This window comes from Zonotrichia leucophrys, chromosome 14 (assembly GCF_028769735.1).
Source record: "Zonotrichia leucophrys gambelii isolate GWCS_2022_RI chromosome 14, RI_Zleu_2.0, whole genome shotgun sequence".
NCBI lineage: Eukaryota > Metazoa > Chordata > Aves > Passeriformes > Passerellidae > Zonotrichia > Zonotrichia leucophrys.
This window is the reverse complement of record NC_088184.1, coordinates 1,463,389-1,487,333: the sequence shown is the minus strand read 5'-3', so window position 1 is coordinate 1,487,333 and position 23,945 is coordinate 1,463,389. Positions and strand designations below refer to the sequence as shown.

At 50.7% G+C, this 23,945-nt stretch overlaps 1 protein-coding gene across 1 annotated transcript in view; it reads left to right on the top strand.

Annotated features, from left to right (window-relative positions):
- LOC135454162 (syntaxin-binding protein 4-like) overlaps nucleotides 1-23,945 on the top strand; it is a 47,611-nt gene that overhangs the window by 20,612 nt on the left and 3,054 nt on the right. Inside the window, exons 6-19 of the mRNA XM_064726035.1 lie at nucleotides 6,441-6,526; nucleotides 7,552-7,672; nucleotides 10,545-10,686; nucleotides 10,870-10,976; nucleotides 11,720-11,873; nucleotides 13,431-13,503; nucleotides 16,214-16,311; nucleotides 17,795-17,891; nucleotides 19,824-19,951; nucleotides 20,442-20,534; nucleotides 21,018-21,083; nucleotides 21,184-21,372; nucleotides 21,836-21,952; nucleotides 23,078-23,127. Of these exons, the coding sequence (XP_064582105.1) occupies nucleotides 6,441-6,526; nucleotides 7,552-7,672; nucleotides 10,545-10,686; nucleotides 10,870-10,976; nucleotides 11,720-11,873; nucleotides 13,431-13,503; nucleotides 16,214-16,311; nucleotides 17,795-17,891; nucleotides 19,824-19,951; nucleotides 20,442-20,534; nucleotides 21,018-21,083; nucleotides 21,184-21,372; nucleotides 21,836-21,952; nucleotides 23,078-23,127 (1,521 nt within the window). The remainder of the gene's footprint in view (nucleotides 1-6,440; nucleotides 6,527-7,551; nucleotides 7,673-10,544; nucleotides 10,687-10,869; nucleotides 10,977-11,719; nucleotides 11,874-13,430; nucleotides 13,504-16,213; nucleotides 16,312-17,794; nucleotides 17,892-19,823; nucleotides 19,952-20,441; nucleotides 20,535-21,017; nucleotides 21,084-21,183; nucleotides 21,373-21,835; nucleotides 21,953-23,077; nucleotides 23,128-23,945) is intronic.

Below are 23,945 nucleotides of genomic sequence, written 5' to 3'. Positions count from 1 at the left end.
GCTTACATAATCACCTCGCAAACTGTTTAATACACGAATACATATCTCCAGGATTAAGGGCTGGGGGAACACGGGGAAGGATTTTTCCGCTCTCCACTTATTTTTTCTCACTTAGTTCTGTCTTTCATTGATGCCCTGCTATATTTTAAGTCTGTCCTCGAGCAGGGTGAGCAGCCAGCCTGGTGGAAAGGGGGGTGATGCCCAGGGAGGTGCCATGCCATGAGTTTTGGGCACCTTCCCTCTGCCCAGCAAAGCACCCCAAGAGACCTGAACGCTGAGGAGGACACGGGGCAGAGAAAATTCAGTTTATTTTCAGATCCTTCCTCACCCAGAGCGCTCAAAGGAGGAGGGAACATCATGGCTCTGGGTTTGGATCCAACCCTCCTGCCAATTTTCCCAATGACTCAGCTGAGTAGCATTTTGTTGTGGTTGCCCTCGGGTGAATTTGAGTCATAAACGCTATTATTTGTCTCTGGAGTTAATTATAGGCCCAAATTACCTGTGCTTTTCATGGAACTCAGTCTCTGGCATGTATCAGATGCATGTTTTGGGCCTGTCGCATCAGCTGGGCTGCAGAGAGCAGCAGTAATGCCAGGGCTTGAAGCAGAGGATTCAGATTTGGAGCTGGACTCACCAGGTTTAGGTGATGCTTAAATCTGATTTTCGTCTGTGCTCACCTTCTGCTAATGAGGATAATTTTATTGCATAGTCATAATTATTGTTTATTCATTCTCAGCCTGAAAGTCACAATAGTTCCTTGTTTCTCTGCCTTGCACAGATATGGGCCTGGTCTGTCAGGTTTATCACTGGGAGGAGCCAGGTTGTGCTGCACCTCTGGGTCCTGGCAGGATCAAATATTAAATTCATTGTGTTTCCACACGAGATGCATCCCCAGCATGCCAGGAGCAGGGGCTGGTGGGGTAGCAGGGCTCACACAGCCAGCAGGAAGGAAAGGCTGCTCCTCTGTGAGCGCCCTGGCATTATGGAGTAGGATCAGACTCACAGCATCTCTGAGGGTGGAAAAGATCTTTGAGCCCAACCTCTGAATGATCCCTGAGCCTGGAGTGCCATGTCCAGCTGTTCCTTGGACACCTCCAGGGGTGGGGACACCCCCACAGCCATTTCCAAGGCCTGACCACCTTTTCCATGGAGAAATTCCTCCTGGTGTCCAACCTGATCCCCCTGGCACAGCCTGAGGCCATTTCCCCTTGTCCTGTCCCTGTTCCCCAGCTGTCCCCTCCTGTCAGGAGCTGTGCAGAGCCACAAGGTCCCCCCTGAGCCTCCTTTGCTCCAGGCTGAGCCCCTTCCCAGCTCCCTCAGCCCCTCCTGGTGCTCCAGCCCCTTCCCAGCTCTGTTCCCTCCCCTGGACCCCTCCAGTCTGCCTTGTGAGGGGCCCAGAACAGCCCCCAGGCCCAGGTACAGAATCAGCTCCCAGGTCACTGTGCCCACCCTGTTTCTCCCAGCAGAGGGGCTGTGGCAGGAGCTGGTGCCTGGTGCCGATGCAGGATGGTCCCTCCTGCCCTGCCAGCCCTGCCTGTGACAGTGACAGCCCAGCCCATGGCTCTGCTGTGCTGAGCATTCAGTGCTAAGCTGGCAGGAGGGCTGGGGCTGGCTGCAGCAAGCCTGGGTGTGCCAGGGACAAAGGGCTGGGCTTTGGGACAAGCAGCCAGCCTCTCCCAGAGCTGTGAGCTGCACCTGGGCCTGGCACTGCTTCCATCCCACCACAGAGAGGGGAGGCATTGGATGGTTTGGGTTGGAGAGGGTCTCAAATATTGTCTCATCCCACCCCTGCCCGGGACAGCTTTCACTATTCCAAACTGCTCCCAGCCCTGCCCAGCCTGGCCTTGGGCACTGCCAGGGATCCAGGGTGGGCACCCTTTGCCAGGGCCTGCCCACCCTCACAGGGAACAATTCCTAATTCCCAATATCCCATCCATCCCTGCCCTCTGGCAGTGGGAGCCATTCCCTGTGTCCTGTCCCTCCATCCCTTGTCCCCAGTCCCTCTGCAGCTCTCCTGGAGCCCCTTCAGGCCCTGGCAGGGGCTCTGAGGTGTCCCTGGAGCTTCTCCTCTCCAGGTGAGCACCCCCAGCTCTCCCAGCCTGGCTCCAGAGGGGCTCCAGCCCTTGGGGTGTCTCCATGGGCTCCCCTGGACTCTCTGCAGCAGCTCCAGGTCCTTCCTGTGCTGGGCCCCAGGGCTGGGGCAGCTCTGCAGGTGGGGTCTCACCTGGGGGGCACAATCCCCCCTCCTGCTGCCCCTAGCAGGGCTCAGCCCAGCCCAGGGGGGTTTCTGGGTGCTCACAGCCAGGGCAGCTCCAGCTGTCATCCCCCAACACCCCAAATCCTCCCCCAGGGCTGCTTTGATTCTTTCTCTGCCCAGCCTGGACTGGGCTTGGAACTGCCCTGACCCAGGCACTTGGCCTTGTTGTGCTTTATGAGCTTTGCATGGGTTGTGCTTTATGAGTGTTGCTTTATGAGTTTTGAGGGTTCCCCCTCTCCAGGCTGCCCAGGTCCCTCTGGATGCCCCGTCCCTCCCCTGCAGGTGTGACCTCCCCACAGAGCTGGGTGTCAGCTCCAGGCTGGCTGGGGGTGCCCTCATTCCAGTGGAGCTGTGTGAGAAATCTGCCTTTGTGACGCTTTTGGAGTGCTCTGGGTTCATGGCTCCCACTCACCTGCAGGTTTGTTTTCTTTTTTTTGAGACAAACCAGTAATTTCTGATGTCACAGGCTCCACTTTCTCTCCCAGCTGTGGTGCAGAGCTGAGGTTTCCAGACGCTGTGTAACCTTTGATGTAGGATTCACCCTTTGTTCTTCCAGGAACAAAAGGGCAGCACAAAGAGGCATTATGAGATAAAATAACAATTTTCTGCGAGGAGATTGACCCCTTGCTGCTTAATCTGCAGCAAAGTCATCCTGGAGCTGGCTGATGCTGCAGAGCCCCCATCCCACCCTGGGGCTGGCTGAGGCTGTGCAGGGCCAAGCATCCTCCAGACCTCAAATGTTTGCATCCTAATGAAAAAAAACTGGAGAAGGGCTTGTTAAAATGAACTTTCCACCTCATACAACGCCACGGTTGTTGTTTTTTAATCAAGCTGGGCATTTTAGTCCTGCAGGCACCTGACAATTCACAATGTTTTGGTAAGGGTCAAATTTTAAATATTAAAGACATCTTCTAAAGCTTCTTGGTGTCTGAAAGCACAAAGCGAGGCCTGCTGGCATTCCTTCAGTGTGCTCCTTCATTAATCTGCAATGTTTGGGCATTGTCTGCCCCGTCCAGCTCCTCCAAACACAGCACTGAGCACAAAATTAATTCCCACGAGACTGGCACCAGAAAGTGCTTTACTTTCTGCTGGGATAAATAAATGTGTGCCTCAAGTTAGTCATGTGTTTGTGTCCCTGGTGGAACTGGGGCTGGCAGGAGTGACCAACAAAGCAGGAGCTGGGACGGTGGCATTTGGTCACATTGTCCCTGGGCTGGACCCAGCCTCACAGCTCATTCAGGCTCCTGAGAAAATAATGATAAACCTCCTTTGTGGATGAATTTCAGGGCACAAAATAAACAACAACAAGGAGTGCTGAGCCCGTGCATGTGCTCACTTATGACAGAGTTTGGCAGCACGGGTTGGTGACGGGGTTTGCAGGGTCACAGAGCTGCTGCACCAGTTGCATTTGCATTGACTAAGAGTATTTCAGCCATTGTTTGGCGTTTATAGCCTCCTCTGTGCTCTGCTGGATTATTATCTGAGGAAAATGGAACAATAGATGACCACAGAAATACCCAGCCCAAAACAAAGCCTGAGTGCTGGTGGCTTGCTAACCATGGGGAATAATGTGCGAGATTGCAGCGTGTTGGAGCTGTCCCTGCAGGGGTCAGGGAGGGTAAGGCCCTGGCTGTGTGAGCTGCCAGTGAAACTGGTGTGAATCAGCTGCAGAAACACAGAGGCTGTGCTGGGAAATTGGGATAATTCTGCTGAGATCCACCCCAGGCTCAGCTCAGGGATCAGCAAAGCAGGGGCTGCCTTGTCCTTGTGCTTCCCCAGAGCTTGTGGAAGCATTTAGGTTGGAAAACCCTCTGAGACCCTCGAGTCCAACCCTCAACCCACCGCTGCCAAGGCCACCGTTAAACCATGTCCTCAAGTGTCACATCCACATGGTTTTTGAACCCTTCTAGTGATTCCACCACTTCCCTGGGCAACCTGTTCCAGTGCCTGACATCCTTTCAGTGGAGAAATTTTCCTAATAATTTACATATTTTGGTGCCTTACATTATGAAACTGCCTTCTCCTCATGCACAGTGAGTGCAGGTCACACAAGGCTGGCCCCACACAGCTGTCCCTTGGAGGGCCACCAAAAATGCCTGCCACTATCTGAGGGGCAGATCCAATAAGGAATTCCAGTGCTTGGAGAATGGCTTTGTTCATCCTCTTGTCCTCCCTACTGTTTTATCACCACCATGACTGGGAGGTCACAGCATCTTCTGGGTGTCCTGATGGCATCTTGGCTGTTCCTGGAAGTTTGTGCCCAAGAGGTGAAAGCCAGAAATGCTCTGTGGGACGTGGGGTTTCTGAACAAAATCCTGGTCTTTTTTTAAGGTCATGGGTTTGGTTGATAAAGACAATAGTATGGATGCAAATATTGGGATTCACCAAGGCATGTCACTGAGCATTGTGTGACACTTGGGTTTTAAATTAGCATTAAATGGAATGAATAAGGCATAAATTTGATGGCAATATTAGATAAGGCATGCGCTGGTCTTTGAAGTTTGTTAATGAGCTGGTTGTGACTGGGAAGATGTAAATTACTGAGAGCACTTCCAGCAGGAACCTGAGGAGCTGATGATTCATTCATCATTTAATATTGTTGACTCTAATCTAGCCAATAACACCCAACATCTGTCCTGGTGAGGAACGCAGATGACGCAGCGTCTGCGAGTGTGTCACTGCAGTCTCCTCGCTCAGGGAACTTTGCTGTGGCTGGCTTCCTACAGGTTCACCTCTGGAGCTTGTCTGACTGGCAAGCCTGAGAGGGAGCCACTCATCACCAGGCTTTTCCTGGGGCTATGGCATCAGGAAGGCTCCTTCCCATGGGGATTCCCTCCTGCCTTCAAAGACCACATCTAATGGTGTTACTGTGGCCGCTGAAACAACATTTGCAGGGTCTGTCCCACTGCCTGGATGCTTATTAACTGGCATGTGTAAGAAATTAGTCATCCTTGAGGATCTCTCTGCCAAAAGGTCAGATCCTGCAGGTGAGGTTGGGTTATGAAGGGAGAGAACACCCCCCAGTGCAGAGGGACAGCATGAGAGCAGCATGGCAGGGCTGGATCAGGAGGCTGCTGAACATGGAGATGTGATTCCTTTCCATGCCTCCTCATCTGCAAGGATGTGAGGGGCTCACAGCAACTCAAAGAAAGGTTACAGAAATGAGGCAGGAGCTGGTAAATGTAGTTCTTGTGATAAATGTAGTGGACAATGGTAGTTCTTAATGGAGTTCAAAAACACAAATAAAGGTCATGAAGAAAATCACCTGTGGTGTACAGGGACTTCCAGCTCATCAAGAGCTCCACACACGGTGGTCAAACTCCACCTGGAACAAAGTGTCTGGTGCCTGGGCATGGAGATCTGTTTCCAGGGGATTTTGGGGATGAGATTGCATGCAGGTGTTTGTTGAGGTGTCATGCTCCAAGGGTATAGTGATGTTTGTGGAGAGCATCATCATGGATGGGTTAGGAAAGTGGGCTGATACTTCTGCAGGTGCCCCAAAAGCCACCTCCCTCTTTACTCCAGCAAGAGCTACAGGATCTGCTTTCTGTCCAGGAAAAGAGGAGGAAAACCAGAGAAAAACCTGTATTTAACTGTCCTAGAAGGAGTCACAAATAGGCCGAGAATTTTTGGGTTTTGTTTGCACAGTTACAGCTCCTTCTGGCAGGGTTTAATTTCTGTGGTGTGTTTGCAAAACTTTTGAGCCTTATAGCTGGAGTGAAAACATTCCCAGGTGGGTCCATGAGGAGGGGTGCAAGGCAGAATGCAAGGCAGGGCTCCAGTGCTCATCTGCCCTCTCTCAGGAATGACAGCTCTCAGCACAGAGCCTGTCCATAGAATCATAGGATCGTAAAGATTGGAAAAGACCTTTAAGGATGCGTCCCTTCCCAGCTCCTCTTGTCCTGAACACGCTCCAGGGCAGGGAAGGAGCACTCTGGAGCTCCAGCCCATCACAGGAGAGCTGCACTGCCATGGGATTGATTATAGACCTGAAGCCTTGCACAAGCTCTTGAAAGCAGGGTGTTCCCCTTGTGCAGGAGGAAGCTTTGTCTGCTCCCACAGCTGGAGAGCACCAGCCCTGCAGCCTTGGTACCCAGTCCCTGCCATCAGGGGCTCTCTGGCCATACAATCCCGTGGGGGGAGCTCTGAGCAGCAGCTGACTGCACCATGGTTTTGTTTGCAGGAGAGAGTTCTCTGAGCTGCTGGAGAAGTTTGGCTCCCAGAGCAACACGGGCTCGGCGCGGAGCTCGCCGGTCCTGCACGGCGGCAGTGAGTAGCTCTGCAGGGAACTGAAATCTCCTCTCCCTGCAGAGAGAGTTTCCTTTATCCCAGTGTCATTCTGAAGGAGCTGTGGTTGCATTTGGGGTGTTGGGGTGGAGGTTTGAAGAAAGTTTGTCCTTATTGCAGACCCTTGGTGCATGCCAAGAGCATGGCCAATGCTGCCATGGGAGCTTGAATTGGGATCATAACCACTCCCCTGATCCCCAGATTCTGCCTAACTCATGTGCTGGGCAGCTGATTCCATCAGTAAATGCAGCTGTACATTTTTGCTCTGAATTTCAAGGCGTTTCAGCAATAATTCATTTAAATATCATTATTTTATTTTTCATTTGCTAATGGGAAATGTTTAATGAGATGCAACAAGGTTGACCTAAGCATGGTGCCAGCACAGAAAACCTGGGGAAGAAAGCTTTCCCTACAGCTTGACATCCCACCAGAGAGCTGCTGGCCCTTCCCCTATGGCAGAGGTGTGTAGGGTTGGCAGTCCCACGTTGGAAGTGTGTAGGGGGATAGAACATAAAGTAAGTAAAGATAGCAACATAAGTAAATAAAGGTAGTATAGAAAGTAATCTTACCCCCCTACAGAGTTGCAGCTGAGCCAATTATTAAGGATTAGGAGCAGGCCTGATGTTAACAGGCCAATCAGAAAAGTGTTATAAAAGAGTAGATTGGTTAGTTGAGGGGAATTGGAGTCAGCTGGCTACTGTGAGGACAAGGAAGAGTCGGTGCTCAGAGGAGCTGCCTACAAGAAACATCAAGGATGTACAAAACTCTAGCAATATGGAACCCTTGCAATGTAATGACAATAGAACTCCTGCACTATAATGACAACAGAATTGTGCCAAAGAGGTTGAATGTTTCCTCTCCTCCAGCCCTATCCTGGTGTCTTTAACCACCATGTGGCTTTCCCCAGAAATCCAGGGGTGCAGCATCATCTCCCAGCAGCAGAGCAGGGGGCAGGGTGATGCTGGAGTGTCTGAGTGCCCTGCTCTGACCGTGCCTCTGGTGTTCAGGTCGGTACCTGGAGAGCACCTCGTCGGGCTCGTCGTCGCGCTCGCAGAGCCCGCTGCTGCTGAGCCCGGCCACCTCGCACGGCCCCTTCCTGGGCAGCCTGGCGCACGCTCCTCACGCACAGTACGTACACAGCCCCCCAACCCGGGCAGCAGGACACCAGCAAATGGCAGAGGATACACCCAGTACAGAATTCCAGGGCTTGTTGAACAGTTTTGTTCATCTTTATCACCTCTCTACTCTTCTATCACCAGAACGGTTCAGGGGCCACAGCATCTTCTGGATGTGGTGGTGGCATCTTGGCTGTTCCTGGGAGGTTTGTTCACGTGGGGGTGAAAAGGTTCCCTGTTGAGACAATCCATATGTCTGCACCATGCAGCAGCTCTTCTTCTTTGTGGGTACCAGTCATCAGTTTTTATGAGTCTGGATTGAAGACACTTGAGATCGTGATTCAAGTGTTTATTATTTCTTATCAGTAAAACAGTCTCATTACTGTGAGTTTGGAAGCTTTTCATTACAAGGCACAAAATGGCCAACAATCTCTTGTTACAAGGTCCTTTAAGACTAAACTATCCAATTAAGAACTGACACCTAGATTATTTTCCCTTTTAACCCAATAACTGATCCCAACGAGCTGCAATGGGGACTTTTCTGCCCAATTACAAAATGCCACCCAAACCCATGAAGAAGAAACCCAGGACGACACCCTGTGCTCTCCATCTCACTTCCATCCACAACATACAAAAAATCCCCAAGCCTCAATTTCTCACCAAGTGACACCCCTATAGTGCTCTCTATAATCTATTTCACACTTTTGTGGATTCCAGTCTATCTTGAAGTCTCAGAAACTTTCTCCATGAATGAGGGTCAAAGTCAGTGCTCCCCTAGGGGTCAGAGCACCCCAGAGCAGACAGAGAAATATTCCTGGTGTCCTGGGTTTCCACATTCTTCCTCCCCTGTGAATCCCAGGGAGAGGCCATGGTTTGCAGCCAGCTGAGAGGGACCTGCACATCACCTTGTAAACCACGAGCAGAGTGTTCCTGCAAGGCTGGTGCTGCTCTCAGGAGCTGTTTTTGGAGCTTGTCTCCTCTTGCCCTGCTCCTGGCACTTTGACCCCATGTTCCAAGAGCACCAGCACCTCTGCATGCAAACATCCCTGATGCCCTTTGCTTTGGGGTCATCAGCCTGCAGCCACCCCATCCTTTGGTGGCCAGAGCATCTCCCAGAGTGTGTTTCCATGTGGCCATGTGCCCTGGCACACTCTGCAGGGTCAGAGGCTGGGACAGGCTGAGCTGGTTTTTCTGCAGTCCCGTCTCCAGGGCCCTTCTCCAGAGGGACAGCTCGGAGGCTGTTCACAGTCCTGGAATGGGGACCATCTGTCCCCAGGGCTCACAGCTCCCCTCCTTTGCCAGCACAAACAAGCCAAGGCACTGGTAAAGAGAATCAGCCCTCACTGCAGAACCAGTAAATCCTCTTGCTAAATACCAGCTTATTAGGGATTTGCAGAGGACAAATATTTGGCACCAGAGGTTTAAGCTGCTTGCGTGGAGCGAGAGATCCAAACAGAGGAGACACCAGATCATCTACTGGCCGCTGCTTTGTTCAAGCCATCCTCACTGTGCTGTTAATTCCCTCCAGGCTGAGGTGTAGAATCCAGAATGGGTTGGGTGAGATGGAACCCCAGAGATCATTTTATCCCAACCCCTCCACCATGGGCAGGAAAATGGGCATTGAGGAGCCTGTCTTGGTGACCTCCTTGCCATGCTGTGCCATGTTCTGCTTGTCTCCATGCTGCTGCCAGGCCCCAGAGGTCCTCCCCTGGAATCACAGACCACTGGTTTCACCTGAGCATTGGTGGTCAGCTGTGAGATGTAATTTGGGCCATGGGTCTGTTCATGCACGTGGCTGCCACCCCTTCTGCTCACCACAGGTTGTCCCCAGGCTGTGACTTCTCATTGTGGCATCACCTGAGGTCCTGTCCCTCCACTGAGCAATGGGAGCTGGGTGCAATCAAATCTCACCACAGCCAGTGTCTGAGATTCTGGGCTGAACAGAGCATTTTAATGCTGATTTCATTACTTCATTTCCCTAAGGTTGTTCACCTTAAAGCAATGGTTTTTTCATAATACTATGGCCCGTGCACCCCTTCCACTGGGGTGTGTGACCACAGGGATGGCATTGCTTGGGAACCTGTGCTGGTGTCACTGTGGGGCATGGGATGCTCAGCTGCTGTTGGGTCTGAAGTTGTAACACAAGGAGCCAGTGCAGACTCTTTGGGCAAGGGCTGCTGTGGAAATAAACTGAAAAGCAAAAAGCCAGCTGCACCCACCAGCTGCACCCATCCCATTTGGAGGAAAAGGCTTGCTGCTCCTTATGCACCACCAAATCCTTCCCCAACCCCCCTGTTGCAATGCTGCCCATGGGAGCTCAGTGAAATCTCTGCTCCTTTCCATCCTCAACTGGACAAGCCACCTGCCACAGCAGCAGATCACAGTGTGGTGGGTATTGCTGTAAAGGATGCCCGTTTTTTAGGACATCTTGCATGATTTTGGGTCCAAATCCTGGTTAAGACACACCCATCTGTTTTCACTTTGATGTTTCCTAAGAGCTGCTTGATAGCTGATCCATCTGTAAATTGCTGTCTGGTGACTTAGTTGGGTTCAAGCAACGACATGTTGATCATTTGTGTGCTTTTGCTTATAAAACCAGGAATGCCAAGTATATTCTGGTTAAATCTTTAGTTTCTTCTCTAAACAAGTATTCCCCTATTGGGGATTAGGGGAAGCAGTCACTTTAATAACACTGAACAATGTCTGCCAAAGAACAGGAGGCCTCACTTCCCCTTTCCAACGGTGGGTGGAAGAAAGGATGCAAATAAAAGGCTGGGAGAAGGCAGAAGGATCACACATGGAAATAAATCCAGGCAGTTTGTTCAGTGATATGAGAAGATAACCCAGATCACCTTGAGTCACCTGCTGACTTCTCTCCCTTGCAGCTACTCCATTGACTCAGGAATCCAGAGCATTTCTGTAGCAAACTCCTCTGGCTTGGGGCTGACAATCAGTGGTGGATCCAACAGGCCTGACGGGCCCATGATTTATGTCCAGGAGCTTTTGCCAGATGGGGACTGTTACAAGGTAAGTTGGTGTGGGGACCCTCAGGAGCTTGGGCACCTTTCCTAGAGGCTGTGGCTGTTCTGAAGCAGCTTTTCTAGGAGTAGATGGATAATTGCATGGAGTAATGAGGATTTGTGTTGCAGGAGAAGGCTTTGGGCAGAGATGTCCCTTCTCAATGCTGTGTCTTTCTCCCTGTTTGTTTAGGATGGTCGGCTCCGACCTGGAGACCAACTCATTGCCATCAACAGAGATTCTCTGGTGGGCAGCACACATGAGGAGGCCAGAAAAATAATTGAAAAAGCCAAATTCAGGTAGGCATAGAAAGTATTTCCTGTCATCATCAGGTGCTGCTGAGTCTTAGGCAGAACACTTCATACCAAGGTTTGGCTTCAAGGGCACTATTAGCCTCAAATGATTCTTTAAGGTGGTCACATCAGGAAATCTTGAAGGCATGGATCATCCTGAAGTGTAATCCAGACCTTCCTAATGTTCTGGGCCTCATGAGTATCTCCTATCACTGCTTTGAAACAGAACTGAAGTTAAAGAAGGGGAAAAAAGGAGACTCAGGAGAGATCTTATGGATCTGTACAAGAGGGTGGAGCCAAGTGGGAATTGAGCTTTTTCCCCAATTAACAAATGACAGGACAAGAGGAAACAGCCTCGAGTAGTGACAGGGGATGTTTAGATTGGATATTAGGAAAAACTTCTTTCATGGAAAGGGTTGTAAAGCCCTTGGCACAGGCTGCCCAGGGCAGTGGTGGAATCACCTAGAAATGTTCAAAAGCCATGGAGATGTGGCACTTGGGGATGTGGGTCAGTGGTGGCCTTAGCAGTACCCAGGAAATGGTGGAACTCAATGATCTGAGGGGTCTTTCCAACCTTAACCATTCCATGATTCAATGGATTACAGCTGGTGGAGATCCAGCAGCACTGGTGCAGGCTACTCAGGCTTAGGTGAGGTTATCCTGGAGACAGAACCACAAGCACGGGAGCTCTGCAAATTTGTGCCTTTTGTTTGGCTAATAAGATGTTGTGTGTTTGTTGTTTGTTGAAGACACGAGGGAAGCACAGAAGTGGCCTTTATCCCTGGGAGGGGACGGTTACACCCTGGCCTGTCAGTGCACAGCAACAGCCCATCCCCACCTCCAAAGGCTCTGGGGAACGGCCTGAGCTCCTGCAGGCTGAAGGTCCACGTGAGGTCCCCAGAGGTAGGTGGAAATTCATCTCTAAAGAGGTGTGATACCAATCCTGGAGACAGATACCAATCCTTGATCAGAGAACTCTTCTTCAGGGAGTCCCTAGTAATACTTCTAAAAATCCAGTGGGAAGTCTGTGCTGTTGATGTATTTACCTGCAGGCAGATGTTTTAAATCTGAAATAATTTCTTCTCTCTTGGGTTTGAGACAGAGATGGATCTGTGGAGGTAATGACAGGAGTTTCATCTTCAGGGCCTGCATTCAGACCTGTTTCAAGAGTCTCAGGTTTAAAAAAAAACAAAGCCCTTCTGTGGATAGAACCTGCATCTCATTCAGCAGCAGTCATAGGGCTGGAAGGGATCTCTGGAGTCAGTTTGATCTAGGCTCCTAGCCAAAGGCAGGCACAACTCTTTATTCTCCAAGCCCTGTGATGAAGATGAATCCCCAGCATTCCTGCACAGCCCATTCCTGCTCCTGACTGCTCTAATGATAAGCCAGGCTCGTTCCTGCTGCAAAGCCAAGCTCCACTTTGTGTTTGCAGAGCAGTGCTGGAGCTGTGAATGGCTGGACAGGGTTTAACCACACAACCCTCAGGGTCTGCAGCTCCATTCTGTGCATTTGTCACTCCCCTCCTGCACTGCTGCCATGCTGGGTGTCCTTTCTGCCCTCTTCCACACACATTTCCTTCAAAAGAGGCTGGCTGGATGTTCCTTTCATATAAGACTATTCACAAAACGCCTTGTTTTCCAGACCTGTGGGGACACAGACTTACATGAATGTCACATATGTGTTCCCTTTGGGTGCCCCAGGCTGGAGATGTGCCCTAGAAAGGCACCAGAGCCCCTGGAGCTGTGCCTGGGTGCTGTGGTTGGAGCCCTCACCCCCAGCTTATGATGCTGTGCATTTGTATGAAATCCCACCATTGGCTGGACTGAAATGCCTTCTTTCCTCACTTTGCTGCTGAAAGATGGAACTGCTAAAGATGGAACTTCTAACTGCCACACCAGGGCAAGAGTGCCCAGTCAGATGTGCTGCCTGTCTGTATGTCCTCACACCAGTCCTGTGCCCCCTTGGCACCCAAGTCCCCAGCTGTGTCACAGCTCTCTTGGTGGTGCTCACCTTTGGGTTATTTTTCCCTCTTCCTTGTGCTCTCAGCCATGACATAGCACACAAGAAAGGGTGTGAACTGATCTCAGCTTCCTGCCCTGCTCACTGGGATAATGATGGGTTTGGGGTGAATATCACACCTGGCTGTGGTCAGACTTGGGACCTCCCTGCTGGATTGGATGCAGAGCTTCAGGGAGAGACCAGGCAAGGCCAAAACCAGCCCCAGCACTCAGGCACAGCTACAGAAAGGACAGAACTGTTTGTGTGTGACCAGAGGTTTTGGGGCGGCTCAGCCTGTGCCAGGTGCTCCCACAGAAACCCCTGGAATCTCTTCAGGCCCACCTGCACAAGGGATGGATGTGGTGCCCTCATGGCTCTGCCTTGAACTTATCTCCTACTCATTATTTACACCAACAGATTCTCCTTAGCAACTGTCTGTGCTATTTTGTCTTGTTTTTCTAGAATAGACGTGAAAATCCTTTTCCTGTGCCTTCTTTGTCTCCGGACATTTGCCCACCAGAGCTCACAGTCTCAGGTGAGTCCTGCTCAACCATTCCCTTTGTGTGGGTGACAAACAGCTGTGGCTCCTCAGAGCTGAGGAAATTACAGAATCACAGAATGGATTGCCTTGGAAGGGACTTTAAAGCCTGGCTCATCTCACCCCTGCCATGTGCAGGGACAAATTTCACTATTCCAAACTGCTCCCAGCCCTGCCCAGCCTGGCCTTGGGCACTGCCAGGGATCCAGGGGCAGCCACAGCTGCTCTGGGCACCCTGTGCCAGGGCCTGCCCACCCTCACAGGGAACAATTCCTAATTCCCAATATCCCATCCATCCCTGCCCTCTGGCAGTGCAAAGCCATTCCTCTTGTGCTATTACCACATTTTTTATCAGTGTTTCTACTGCTGGAGTGGAATTTAATGGGGTGATAGTGACACTCAGCCTGCTCAGAGAGAGGGCAGGCAGCAGCTTGGTTTACTCAGTCAGTAGTCATTATATCCATGTTTGCCCATAGCAGCAAAACTCTTTACTAAGGCATTCAAGGACTGAGGTATTCAAGAAGACAAATTCCTGCACTCTCAGCCTGGGGTTCACTTGCAGCAGTGGCTTTGCCCACCTCAGACATGCAGCAGGTTCTCCACAGGCCACATTCCCTTGGGATGTGGAGAGTTGGGATGTACACAGCAACCCTGGGCTCTGAACAGGCTTTGAGGATGCCCTCAATTGGCCAAACTGCGAAATGGCTTAGAGATGTTAAATAAATCAGATTTATCTCTCCATCCAAGCTTCAGGTTTTGCTTATTTTCCATTCTGTGTTTCATCTTTATGCTCTGGGTCTCCTGAGCTCTTACCTTTTGTGGAGAGAACCACTCTGTTCATCCAACAGCGTGGCAGCAATGGGGGTTGAACCTGAATCACCCTGCAGCTTCCCAAATCCCTTAATGCTATTGAGGAAACCTCAATAATCCCCAGAGCCCTGGGAGACAACCTCCACCAGGTACCCCATACCCCTGTGAGAGGAAGGTTACTCCTGCCCTGAGGGAAAGATGGATTTACCCAACAAATCCTGAACAAGTGCTGCCCACCATTCTTGCAGCCTCAAATCCAACAGCCCTTCCTTCCCTGTGCTTACACATGGGGCAGCTGCTCCCAGGGATGCCTGGCTCACCTTGGGCAAGCTCAGCTCTGCCTTCCTTGCTGCCCTGGAGAGGCCCTGGGATGGGGATGAGCTCTGTCCTCCCTTCCTGAGCGCCCTGCAGGTGCCAGGGACACTCTCAGGTGGCCACCACGGACAGCCAGTCCTGGGGATGGGGACAGAGCAGCCCAGTACCAGCAGTGACCCACCCATGGCCTGACTTAGCTGGGGATTTGCTCACTCCAGGATTTGAGTGTGGGATGCCAAGGAGGCTTTGTGCCAGTGTTGTCATCCATGGAGACAAAGTGACTCTGAAAGAACCACAGGCTGGGAGCCTGGGCCAGGCAGTGCCTCTCTCTGGGTGCCTGATGGATGCCCTGGATATGGCTGTGTCCAGAGCTGACAGCACATGGAGCTAATCCTGATTAGCCATGGCTCCAAGGGTAATGGCTCTGCCCTTGAACTTGGAGAGGGAAGTGCTGGTGGCTGATCCAGCAAACCCATTTGCTGCCTCTTGCTGCTTCCCAGCTGCTGGCCTTAGCAGAGCAGATGGAGGCCTGGATTAGGAGGATTATGCAGCTCCTCTGCTACTCACTGCCTTCTCCTGGCACCTGGGCCCTGCCCCGATGGCCAGGAGGGCGAGGTGAGGGAGAAATGCTGCAGGGATTCCAGAGGAGCAGTGGGACTTGGCCAAACAGAGCTCCCTGTGATGTTATCCAGACCCAAGCAGCAGCAGGAATTGCTCCCTGGGCAAATGTCATGACTGGCACCAGAAGGAGCCTTGTCACTGGGCTGAAGGTCTGAGGGTGGGCAGAGGCAGGCACAGACCCTGCACCCTCCTGGAGTCCGGGTGGGTTCTCCAGGAGCAGCCCTCTTCATGGTTCCTTACAGGCAAGGGTTAATCATAGTGGAAAAGGTGGGGTTCCCTCCAGGGATGGACTTCTGTGCTCGGGACCTTTTCAGCTGTGCAGGCAATGCTGAGCCAGCTGTTGGCAGCTGGATCCCCCAGCTTTCCACCAGTTCAGCAGCTGCTGCCTCTGGGTCTCTCTGCCTCTGTACCTGCCTCACAGCACATGTGGCTCCTTCTGCCCAAAAACCCTGCCTGCCCAGCTGAGGGGAAAAGGGTTCAAGGCTTATTACAGTCTTGGGAAGGGAAAAAATCTCAGAGTGGTGCTTTCCCACATCACTTTTAATCTGTTCATTCCTATGAGTGTCAGGAATTCTTCCTGTTTTGTTTAATCACAGTAGAAAAGAACCAGGCAGATTTTAATTCATTTTTCTCACAGTTCACCATAACTCCAAAACTCCACAAAACTTTGTGATTGGAAATTTCCAAAGTGCTGGAATTTTTTTGCAGCTCTTTGTCCCTGGATGAAACATCTCACTTTAAACCATGCAGAAGCCCAGTTTCAGAAGGATTTCCCCCAGTATCCAATCTTTCCAAGAGAGGCCTAGTTCAACCTTCCAGAGCTGGTTTTAGTAAATCCTGCACTTGGATTTTTGCCCTGCTGCACACACTTTATATTTCATGCAACAAAAAATCTGAGTTTTGCTTTGCAGACACCTCTACCCAAATGCTTCCCCATTAATCTTTGGTTTTGATTTTTCAGCACCTGCTTCAGCTTCTAACTACAAAGCAGCTTCAGGCACCAAACCTAAAGTAGCCCTGGATCCCCATATCCGGCTCAAGGATGGAAAACTGGAACTGGTGAGTGGCAGGGTCCCTGTCCCCAGGGCAAGGTCTCCTCCTTGTGCACTGTGCAGGAAATAGTCCAGCTTCAGCTGAGCTTGCTGCAGGTTATGAGGGTGAAACATCCTGACTGTGTCCAAAGGGGCATTTAAACATCCCTTGGCTCATCTTGGCTATTTCTTGGTGCTCCCTGAAGCTCCAGAAGTCTTTTCCTGGCAGCTGCACCTCCTTTAGACATTGGCTAAGGTTGTGCCCTCCAAACTTTTGGTGCTGCCGTCACTGCTAGGGTGACCTCAGGCAGCCTGGTGTGCGGGAGGGGAGGCTGAGACAGGAGTTATCCCATCGAGATTCTTCCATCATTTTATGGAGAACACACTCCCACCATGGGCATGGAGCAGAGCTGCCCATCTGCTCACCGAGACCCCGGGGAGGGACAGGGTGGTTCTCCAGTCTGGCACCTTGGGTTATTCCGGCGTTTGAGGGGGGATGAGGGACAGGGCCACCACGGAGGCCCCGATGTGACGAACATCTGCTGCCCCCCGACGGCAGCGCCGCGGAGCCGCTCTCGGAGCCCGGGATTCTCCAGGGTGGCATTGGCACAGCGACCTCTGCTCCTCAGGCTGGCAGGAGCGCAGCGCTTGGCTTCGCTTCTCAAAGCTCTGTTAGCTTTGGGGGGGTGACACCGCCTGGCACAGCCCGAGGTGGCTTTGGGGCGGCCAATATCCCAAAGTGAGGGAGCCTGCAGCAGCGCCTTGCTCAGGGGGGTGGGCAGAGCAATGGGACAGCAGAGGGATCCCAAGGACTCGGTGCTGGCGCTGGGAAGGTGAGCGAGGATCCCTCCGAGCCCCTTGGCAGGGAATTTCCTGTGAGCAGGAGCTGTGAGTGCAGCCTGGCCCAGGTGAGCGTTTCACTCAGGCTCTTTCCCAGAGTCTGCTCCACTTTGTCTTTTAAAAGCTTTCAGCTGCTGCTGCCAGCAGGGAAGTGGGGCTTGCACAGGCTGATCTGCTTCTGTGTGCTGCCCTGAGGTTGAGCTGATAAACATCAGTGGAAGTTAGGGCATCAGGAGTAATGAGAGAGCAAAACATGCAGTGGAGGAGCAAAATGTTTGAATGTCTCCTCTCTCCATGAGAAACACTCTGTTAATAGCTTTTATCTTCCTGGTCCCAAACACAATTTCTGAGCAGCAAGGGAAAGGAGAGGCTGAGCTCTTGCCAGCTGAGTCTTGCTGAAACTCCACTGGCTTTTGATAAAAGTCCTGAAAACTCATTGGAGCTGCAAATCTGATTGCAGATAAAATGTTCTTGGAGGGATGTGAACCTGAGTTCAGGAACAGACATTTCTGTACATGTGCAGCAAAGGAGAGACTGCAAATCCAATCCAAGCCTGTTCCTTTGGGAGATGCTGCCTGGAGAAACCCAGCACCAAGTGTCTTCCCAGTGCTTACCCCAAAGAATTGCTTTTCCAGTATTTTTGTTTTTAAAGGCTCTTGTTTCTGCTCCAGGTTCTGCAGTACCTTGGTCTGGATGTGACTGAGGAGAAGAAGAGGCAGCTCAGGCAAAGCCTGACCACGGACTCACAAGGGACTGTGGCCTATGGAGGTGAGCAGGATCTGACATTTCTGTGCAGCTTCACTGGCAGCTAAAAAGGGAAAAAGGGGCAGAAGTGGCTGGTGAGACACCTGCCTGGGTAGGGATGGAGCCTATAAAGAGGGAAGTCACAAACACAAAAGAAGGCATTCTGTAGAATCATGGAATGCTGGAATGGGTTGGGTTGGAAGGGATCTCAAAATTCATCTCATTCCATCAGACACCTTCCACTATCCCAGGCTGCTCCAAGCCCTGTCCAAGAGAACCCTTCCAGGGAAGGATCAGCCACAGCTTCACTGTGAAACTGTGCCAGGGACTCACTGCCCTCACAGGGAAGAATTTATTCCTAACATCTCATCTAAACCTACTCTCTGTCAGTTTAAAGCCATTCCCATTGTCCTATCATGGGTAAAATCAGACTAAAAGAAAGTTGGTGCAAGGGTTTATTTTCCTTAAATTCCCAGTTTTCCTAGCAGGAACTGGCCAGAGGAGACACAGAAAATGAAGGCCAGTTCTGCTTTCTGTGGCCTTCCAGAGCATAGCTGACCCACAAGGTCTGCTCCCCAGAAGGCTTTCAGCAAAAATCCCAAGCCATCAGCAATGTCCCCAGCAGAGAGAACAGTCACAAGGCATCTGGATCAATGTTTTGTGCAGAGGGAGGGACGGGACACAGAACACAGCCCTATCCTACGAGTGACTGGAGCTGTAGTTTGAGCAGAAAAGAGGATATTTGGGGGTATTTAGCAAATGTGCTGCTTTTGCACAGAGACTCTGGCTCCTGCTGCAGCCCAGGCACCATCCAGGACAGGCTTCAAGGTGGCACCCTGTGAACTTCATGAAGTTCAACAATACCAAGTGCATGTTCTGCACCTGGGTTAGGGCAGCCCCAAGCACAAATCCAGGCTGGGCAGAGAAGGGATGGAAAGCAGCCCTGGGGGAGGATTTGGGGTGTTGGAGGGTGAGAGCTGGAGCTGCCCTGGCTGTGAGCACCCAGAAACCCCCCTGGGCTGGGCTGAGCCCTGCTATGGGCAGCAGGAGGGGGGGATTGTGCCCCTCAGGTGAGACCCCACCTGCAGAGCTGCCTCCTCCAGCTTGGGGGACACCTCAGAGCCCCTGCCAGGGCCTGAAGGGGCTCCAGGAGAGCTGCAGAGGGACTGGGGACAAGGGATGGAGGGACAGGACACAGGGAATGGCTCCCACTGCCAGAGGGCAGGGATGGATGGGATATTGGGAATTGGGAATTGTTCCCTGTGAGGGTGGGCAGGCCCTGGCACAGGGTGCCCACCCTGGATCCCTGGCAGTGCCCAAGGCCAGGCTGGGCAGGGCTGGGAGCAGTTTGGAATAGTGAAATTTGTCCCTGCCATGGTAGGAGATGGAATAAGATCATCTTTATGGTTCCTTTGTGCCCAAACCATTCCATATTTCTGTGATTCTGGGACCCTGGTGCCACCTCCCTGATGGTCCCCACCTGTCCCACGCAGCCCCTTCTGCTGTGCCTCCCTTCATGTCTGAAAGCAAAATTAATGTGGATTTTTAGACTTGTAAATTTAACACCTTTTCTAAGTACTGAACTCACTGAGTTACCTTTTTGTTTAAATCAGCAATGTGAGAAATGGCAGCAGGTGCCTTTTTTCAGGGAAATGTGGGTTTAGCTTAAAATTTTAAAACTTTCAGAACCACAGTCGTCAAAACTCCCCTGTGAAAATATCTGGGGTTTTCTGGGTTTTAAAAATATCAGGTTTTTCAGTTGGATAAGGAACAGGAGTCTAATAAAGGCTGTCAACAACTCATTTAAGCTTGATGGGGTTGCTGACAAACCCAGGATTATTAGAGAAACCTGTCTGGCATCTCTAAACCCTGGATGGCCCCAAAACCAGTGGCATTTTCTCCTAACCCACAGCAATTTTCTCTTTTAGCCTGGTAAAAACTGCTTGTTTCTCACAGATGTTCTCCAAGCACTCAGGGATCTGATGCAGGAGGAGCTGGACGAGGCTGGTCTGGATTCCAGCTCTGTGCTCTTCACTCAGCACGAAGTGGCCAATTTGCTGGATACATCAGCTTTTCACTCCCTGGTCAGTCACCCCAAAGCTCTGCTACATTGAATCCATGGATCTTCCACCTGAAATCCATGGAATTCTGCGATGGGAAAAGCTAAATTACAATTTTCTGGTTGTTCTAGAGTTAGAGAGACAAAGCAGAACTATTAATTAATCATTTTTTAATAGAAAATTCCATAAAAGACCTCAAACTTCTCATTTGTAATAAGGAAATAAGAGTATCTATGGGATAATATGAGGAAGCAGCCTGGCAGTTATGCAGAAGGAGAAATAGCCATAATTAATCAATTCTAAGTAATTTCATTTGGTTCACAAAGTGAAAATTCACTCTAGCTCAGCCATACCAGCAATGATGGGGATCGGAGAGTGAAATTCTGTGGGGCAAAATGAACCATCCTGGAGCTGAATTATTTAATGTGCCTTTTGATCTATGGCATAAAAACGCTGACTCCCTTTTTAGGTGATTCTGATTCAATGTGTGATGAGTCTGTCCCTCTCCTTGCAGACCTTTGACTCTCTCAACTGCAATGGCAGCGAGGACCTGGAGCAGCTGCAGCTGGAGATGAGGGATCTGCGGCACGAAGTCCGCAGGCTGAAGGTTCAGAGCAGATTTCTTGGCTGGGATTTCTTGCTATGGCTCTCTGTGGGGGTAATGGGGTGGCCTGTCCCTCTGGAGAAGTCACCAGTTTGCATTCTGTGCATTCCTCAGTCACACAGGAGCCTCTCACCCTCCACTCTCCTTAATTGCCTCTTTCTCGCTCTCAACCTCAAAGGAAAACTTATTTGTACTCAAAGCATGCAGTCCCTTCTCAGCAGGGAGTTAACATATTTTAAAAGCAGCTCTCATTAAGAATTCCAGTGTGTGATTAACAGAAGCAGCACCTGTCCTCTCACCCTCACCTGGCTGTGAGCACCTCAGCTGTGTCCAGGTGGAATTCTGCAGGTCACAGCTCTAAAAGCTCTCCCTGTGTGGGGACAAAGTGCACAGAACTTCTGCAAAATAACATTCTGGTGGGTAGGGGCATTCTAGAAAATGTCCTGTCACTTGCTGCTTCTAATCTGGTGAAAATATTTCCCACAGTCTCTCCTGAGAGAAGTGGAGAGCAGCAAGAAGTCGATGGAGGATGAGCTTCAGCGGCTGAACCAAGTTAGTGGAGGGATTTCTGGGCTGCTGGGGTGGGTTTGGGGGTGGGTTTGGCAGCTGAGGGGGACGTGGGGTGCTCATCAGAAGTTCCTGGTGCTTGCAGAAGGCGCTGGGGTTCCTGTCAGAGAACAGGAGCCTGCACAGCAAACTGCAGATGGCCGAGGTGGTGCAGAGACAGGCCCACAGCGCCGAGCAGGACTACGAGGAAGTGATCCACCTGCTGGAGGCTGAAATTGCAGAACTGAAGATGCAGCTGGCAGGGAAAAAAGCAAAGCACGTCTCTGAAATAGAGGTAATGCAACCCCCTGGAAAAACCCACAGCCCTTCAGACTCTTCTTCTGTGGGTTCATTGAGTCATGGAATGATTTGGGCCAGAAGAGATCATAAAGCTCATCTCATTCCAACCCCCTGCCATGGGCAGGGACTCCTTCCACTATCCCAGGTTGTTCCAAGTCCCATCCAACCTGGCCTTGGACACTTCCAGGGATGGGGCAGCCACAACTAAGTTACCCTCCTTCTATTTACACAGGCCACAACTAACTAAGGTTACCCTCCTTCTATTTACACAGGAGAAAATGAAATAGCACACAGATCATTTGCTGTGTGGGACCACAAGGCCAACACAGTCTCTGGATCTGTGTTATAATTTGCATAACTTCCACTGTCCCTTCCCAAATGCCCCAAACTGTTGTTTCCAAAAGCCAAGGCTGGAGCACCACCAGCCCCTTTCTCCTCCTGCTGTGTCCCTGTGTCAGGAGGACATCCTGGAGCTGAGGAGGCAGCTGTCCCTGGCTGATGGCCAGCTACGAAAATCCGAAGTGTCGCGGAAGCGCCTGGAGATCTGCAATAGGAAACTGCTCCTGTTTGTGCAGGTGAGGTGTGCACCTGCCCACTGCTGCAGCATCACCACGGCCTCTTTCCTTCAGGGTGCTTTTGCAAGTCCAATCAACTTCCTGCTCCATAAGCAAGAGGGGTTTTTTTCCCCTCTCCACCCAAAAAAGTCATTGTGTGTTGGTTAGGAGGAAGCAGGGGATGAGCTCAGATCTCCTCATCCCCCTGGGAGCAATGCAAACTCTGTGGTGCAGGTTTTGCTGGTGGCTCTGCTCTTCCTGGCTCCCTGTGCTGAGGCTGTCAAAATCATCCGTGCTCACCTTCCCTTGCTATAGGTCTATAAATAGGAACCTGGAGAGTGGCTTTGCTCTTCCAGAGCTTTTCCCCCTGGATTTCCTGCAAAATCTCAGAGTTTAATGCTTCCTTTGATGGGTTTTCCACTTCATTCCCTATATTGGGAACACCAGTCTGTGTAATTAATAAACTGGCCAGCATGAGAAGCATTAGTAGTCAGTGTATCTGCCATGGCTACTGGTGGCCTGTCCCAGGAACTCCTGAAATCAAGCAGAAGCAGTGGAGCAAAAGGAAATGTAGATGCTGTGTCAATGTAGATGCTGTGTCCTCTGCTCCAGAGAAGGAAGAATTAAATGCTCCAGAGCTTCAGCACTATCTGCTAAAGCCTGTGCAGTTTGGGGTCAGACTTTGGACATATATCTCATTGACCCCAGGGTCAAACATCACAGGATTTTGAGCACTGGAGCAAAATGTCTTCATTTTTCCTCCACCCCTCAGTAGTGCTGGAGAAGTGCATGGTAATGAGAGCTTACACGTGCAGGTCCAGCCCAGGAGCCAGGGGTTGCTGGCAGCCATGATCACTGAAATGCAGCCTGCAAAATTATTCCTTGGAAGAGGATTTTTGTGTTGCATTTCATGTGTTTTAGCAGTGGTATTCAAATGCAGAATTCAGATGTGTCTGTAAATTCATGAATGCTGCCTGAGCTGCAAAAGGCCTTGAGATATTTGCTTCAAGGGCAATGAATAAGCAGAAGCTGATTACTGTCATATTAAATCTGATCATCAGGAAAAACCCATGGGGTTTGTTCTCAGGAATTATTCATTCCTACAAGTTTGAAACCCTTTTTTTTTTTTTTTCTGTTGCATGACAGAACATTTACAAGGTCCTGAGCGCACACAGTCATTTACCAGATGAGAAAAGGTAGGAGATGGCTTCTGGGAATGGTGAACAACAACATGAAATGTCCTTTTCTGACCTTTCTCTGGGGAAGGTGCTTCACACGTAACCCACCCAGAGTTTCTAAACATACTCTCACTTTGGAAGTGAAACCATGGGAGAAGGATGATTTGGAGGCTGCTGGGGGACTTGGGCCTCTGTTCAGGCTTTTTTTGGGGGTGAGGAGCTGAAACTCAGCTTAGGTTAAATTGCTCTTGTCAGCAGAGACCCCAAGCAGGTTGTTTCAGAGCAGCAGAGTTTTGACCCACCTGCTTTTCCAAACATAAACCAGTTTTGGCTTCAGAACCCCATCCTTTTTATCAGCAGTTAGAGCAGACAGAGTGTAAGCAAGGAGCTCTGCAGACTCTCAGCTGCTGAATGGCTGCAGAAACAGAGCTCAGGCTTCTGGACTCCCCTCCAACCCAAGCCTGTCTCCTATCACTTGGGCATAAATGTACCACAACTCTATGTGTGTTTTTAACTGATTAAATCATTGAAAACTCACTGTCCCATCGATAATGACCAGTCCCTTTAAAAGCCAGTTTTTAAGACGCATGGAGATCAGTTTTTAAGTTTCCGAGTTGGTTCTTTCTAATATAATGCGGGGGAAATGCTTTTGACAAGTTTTAAAGAATACTTTGCTATTTTTCTGTAACAAAGCAATGCAAGTGTGTCTAACAGACACTTGAATGCGGAGGGATGGAGATGCAACCCCCCAAACACACAGAATTTATGTAGCAGATCCTTCCTGAGAGGCTGGCCAGGATTGTCAATGCCCATTCTCTGACAGAACTATTGATGGC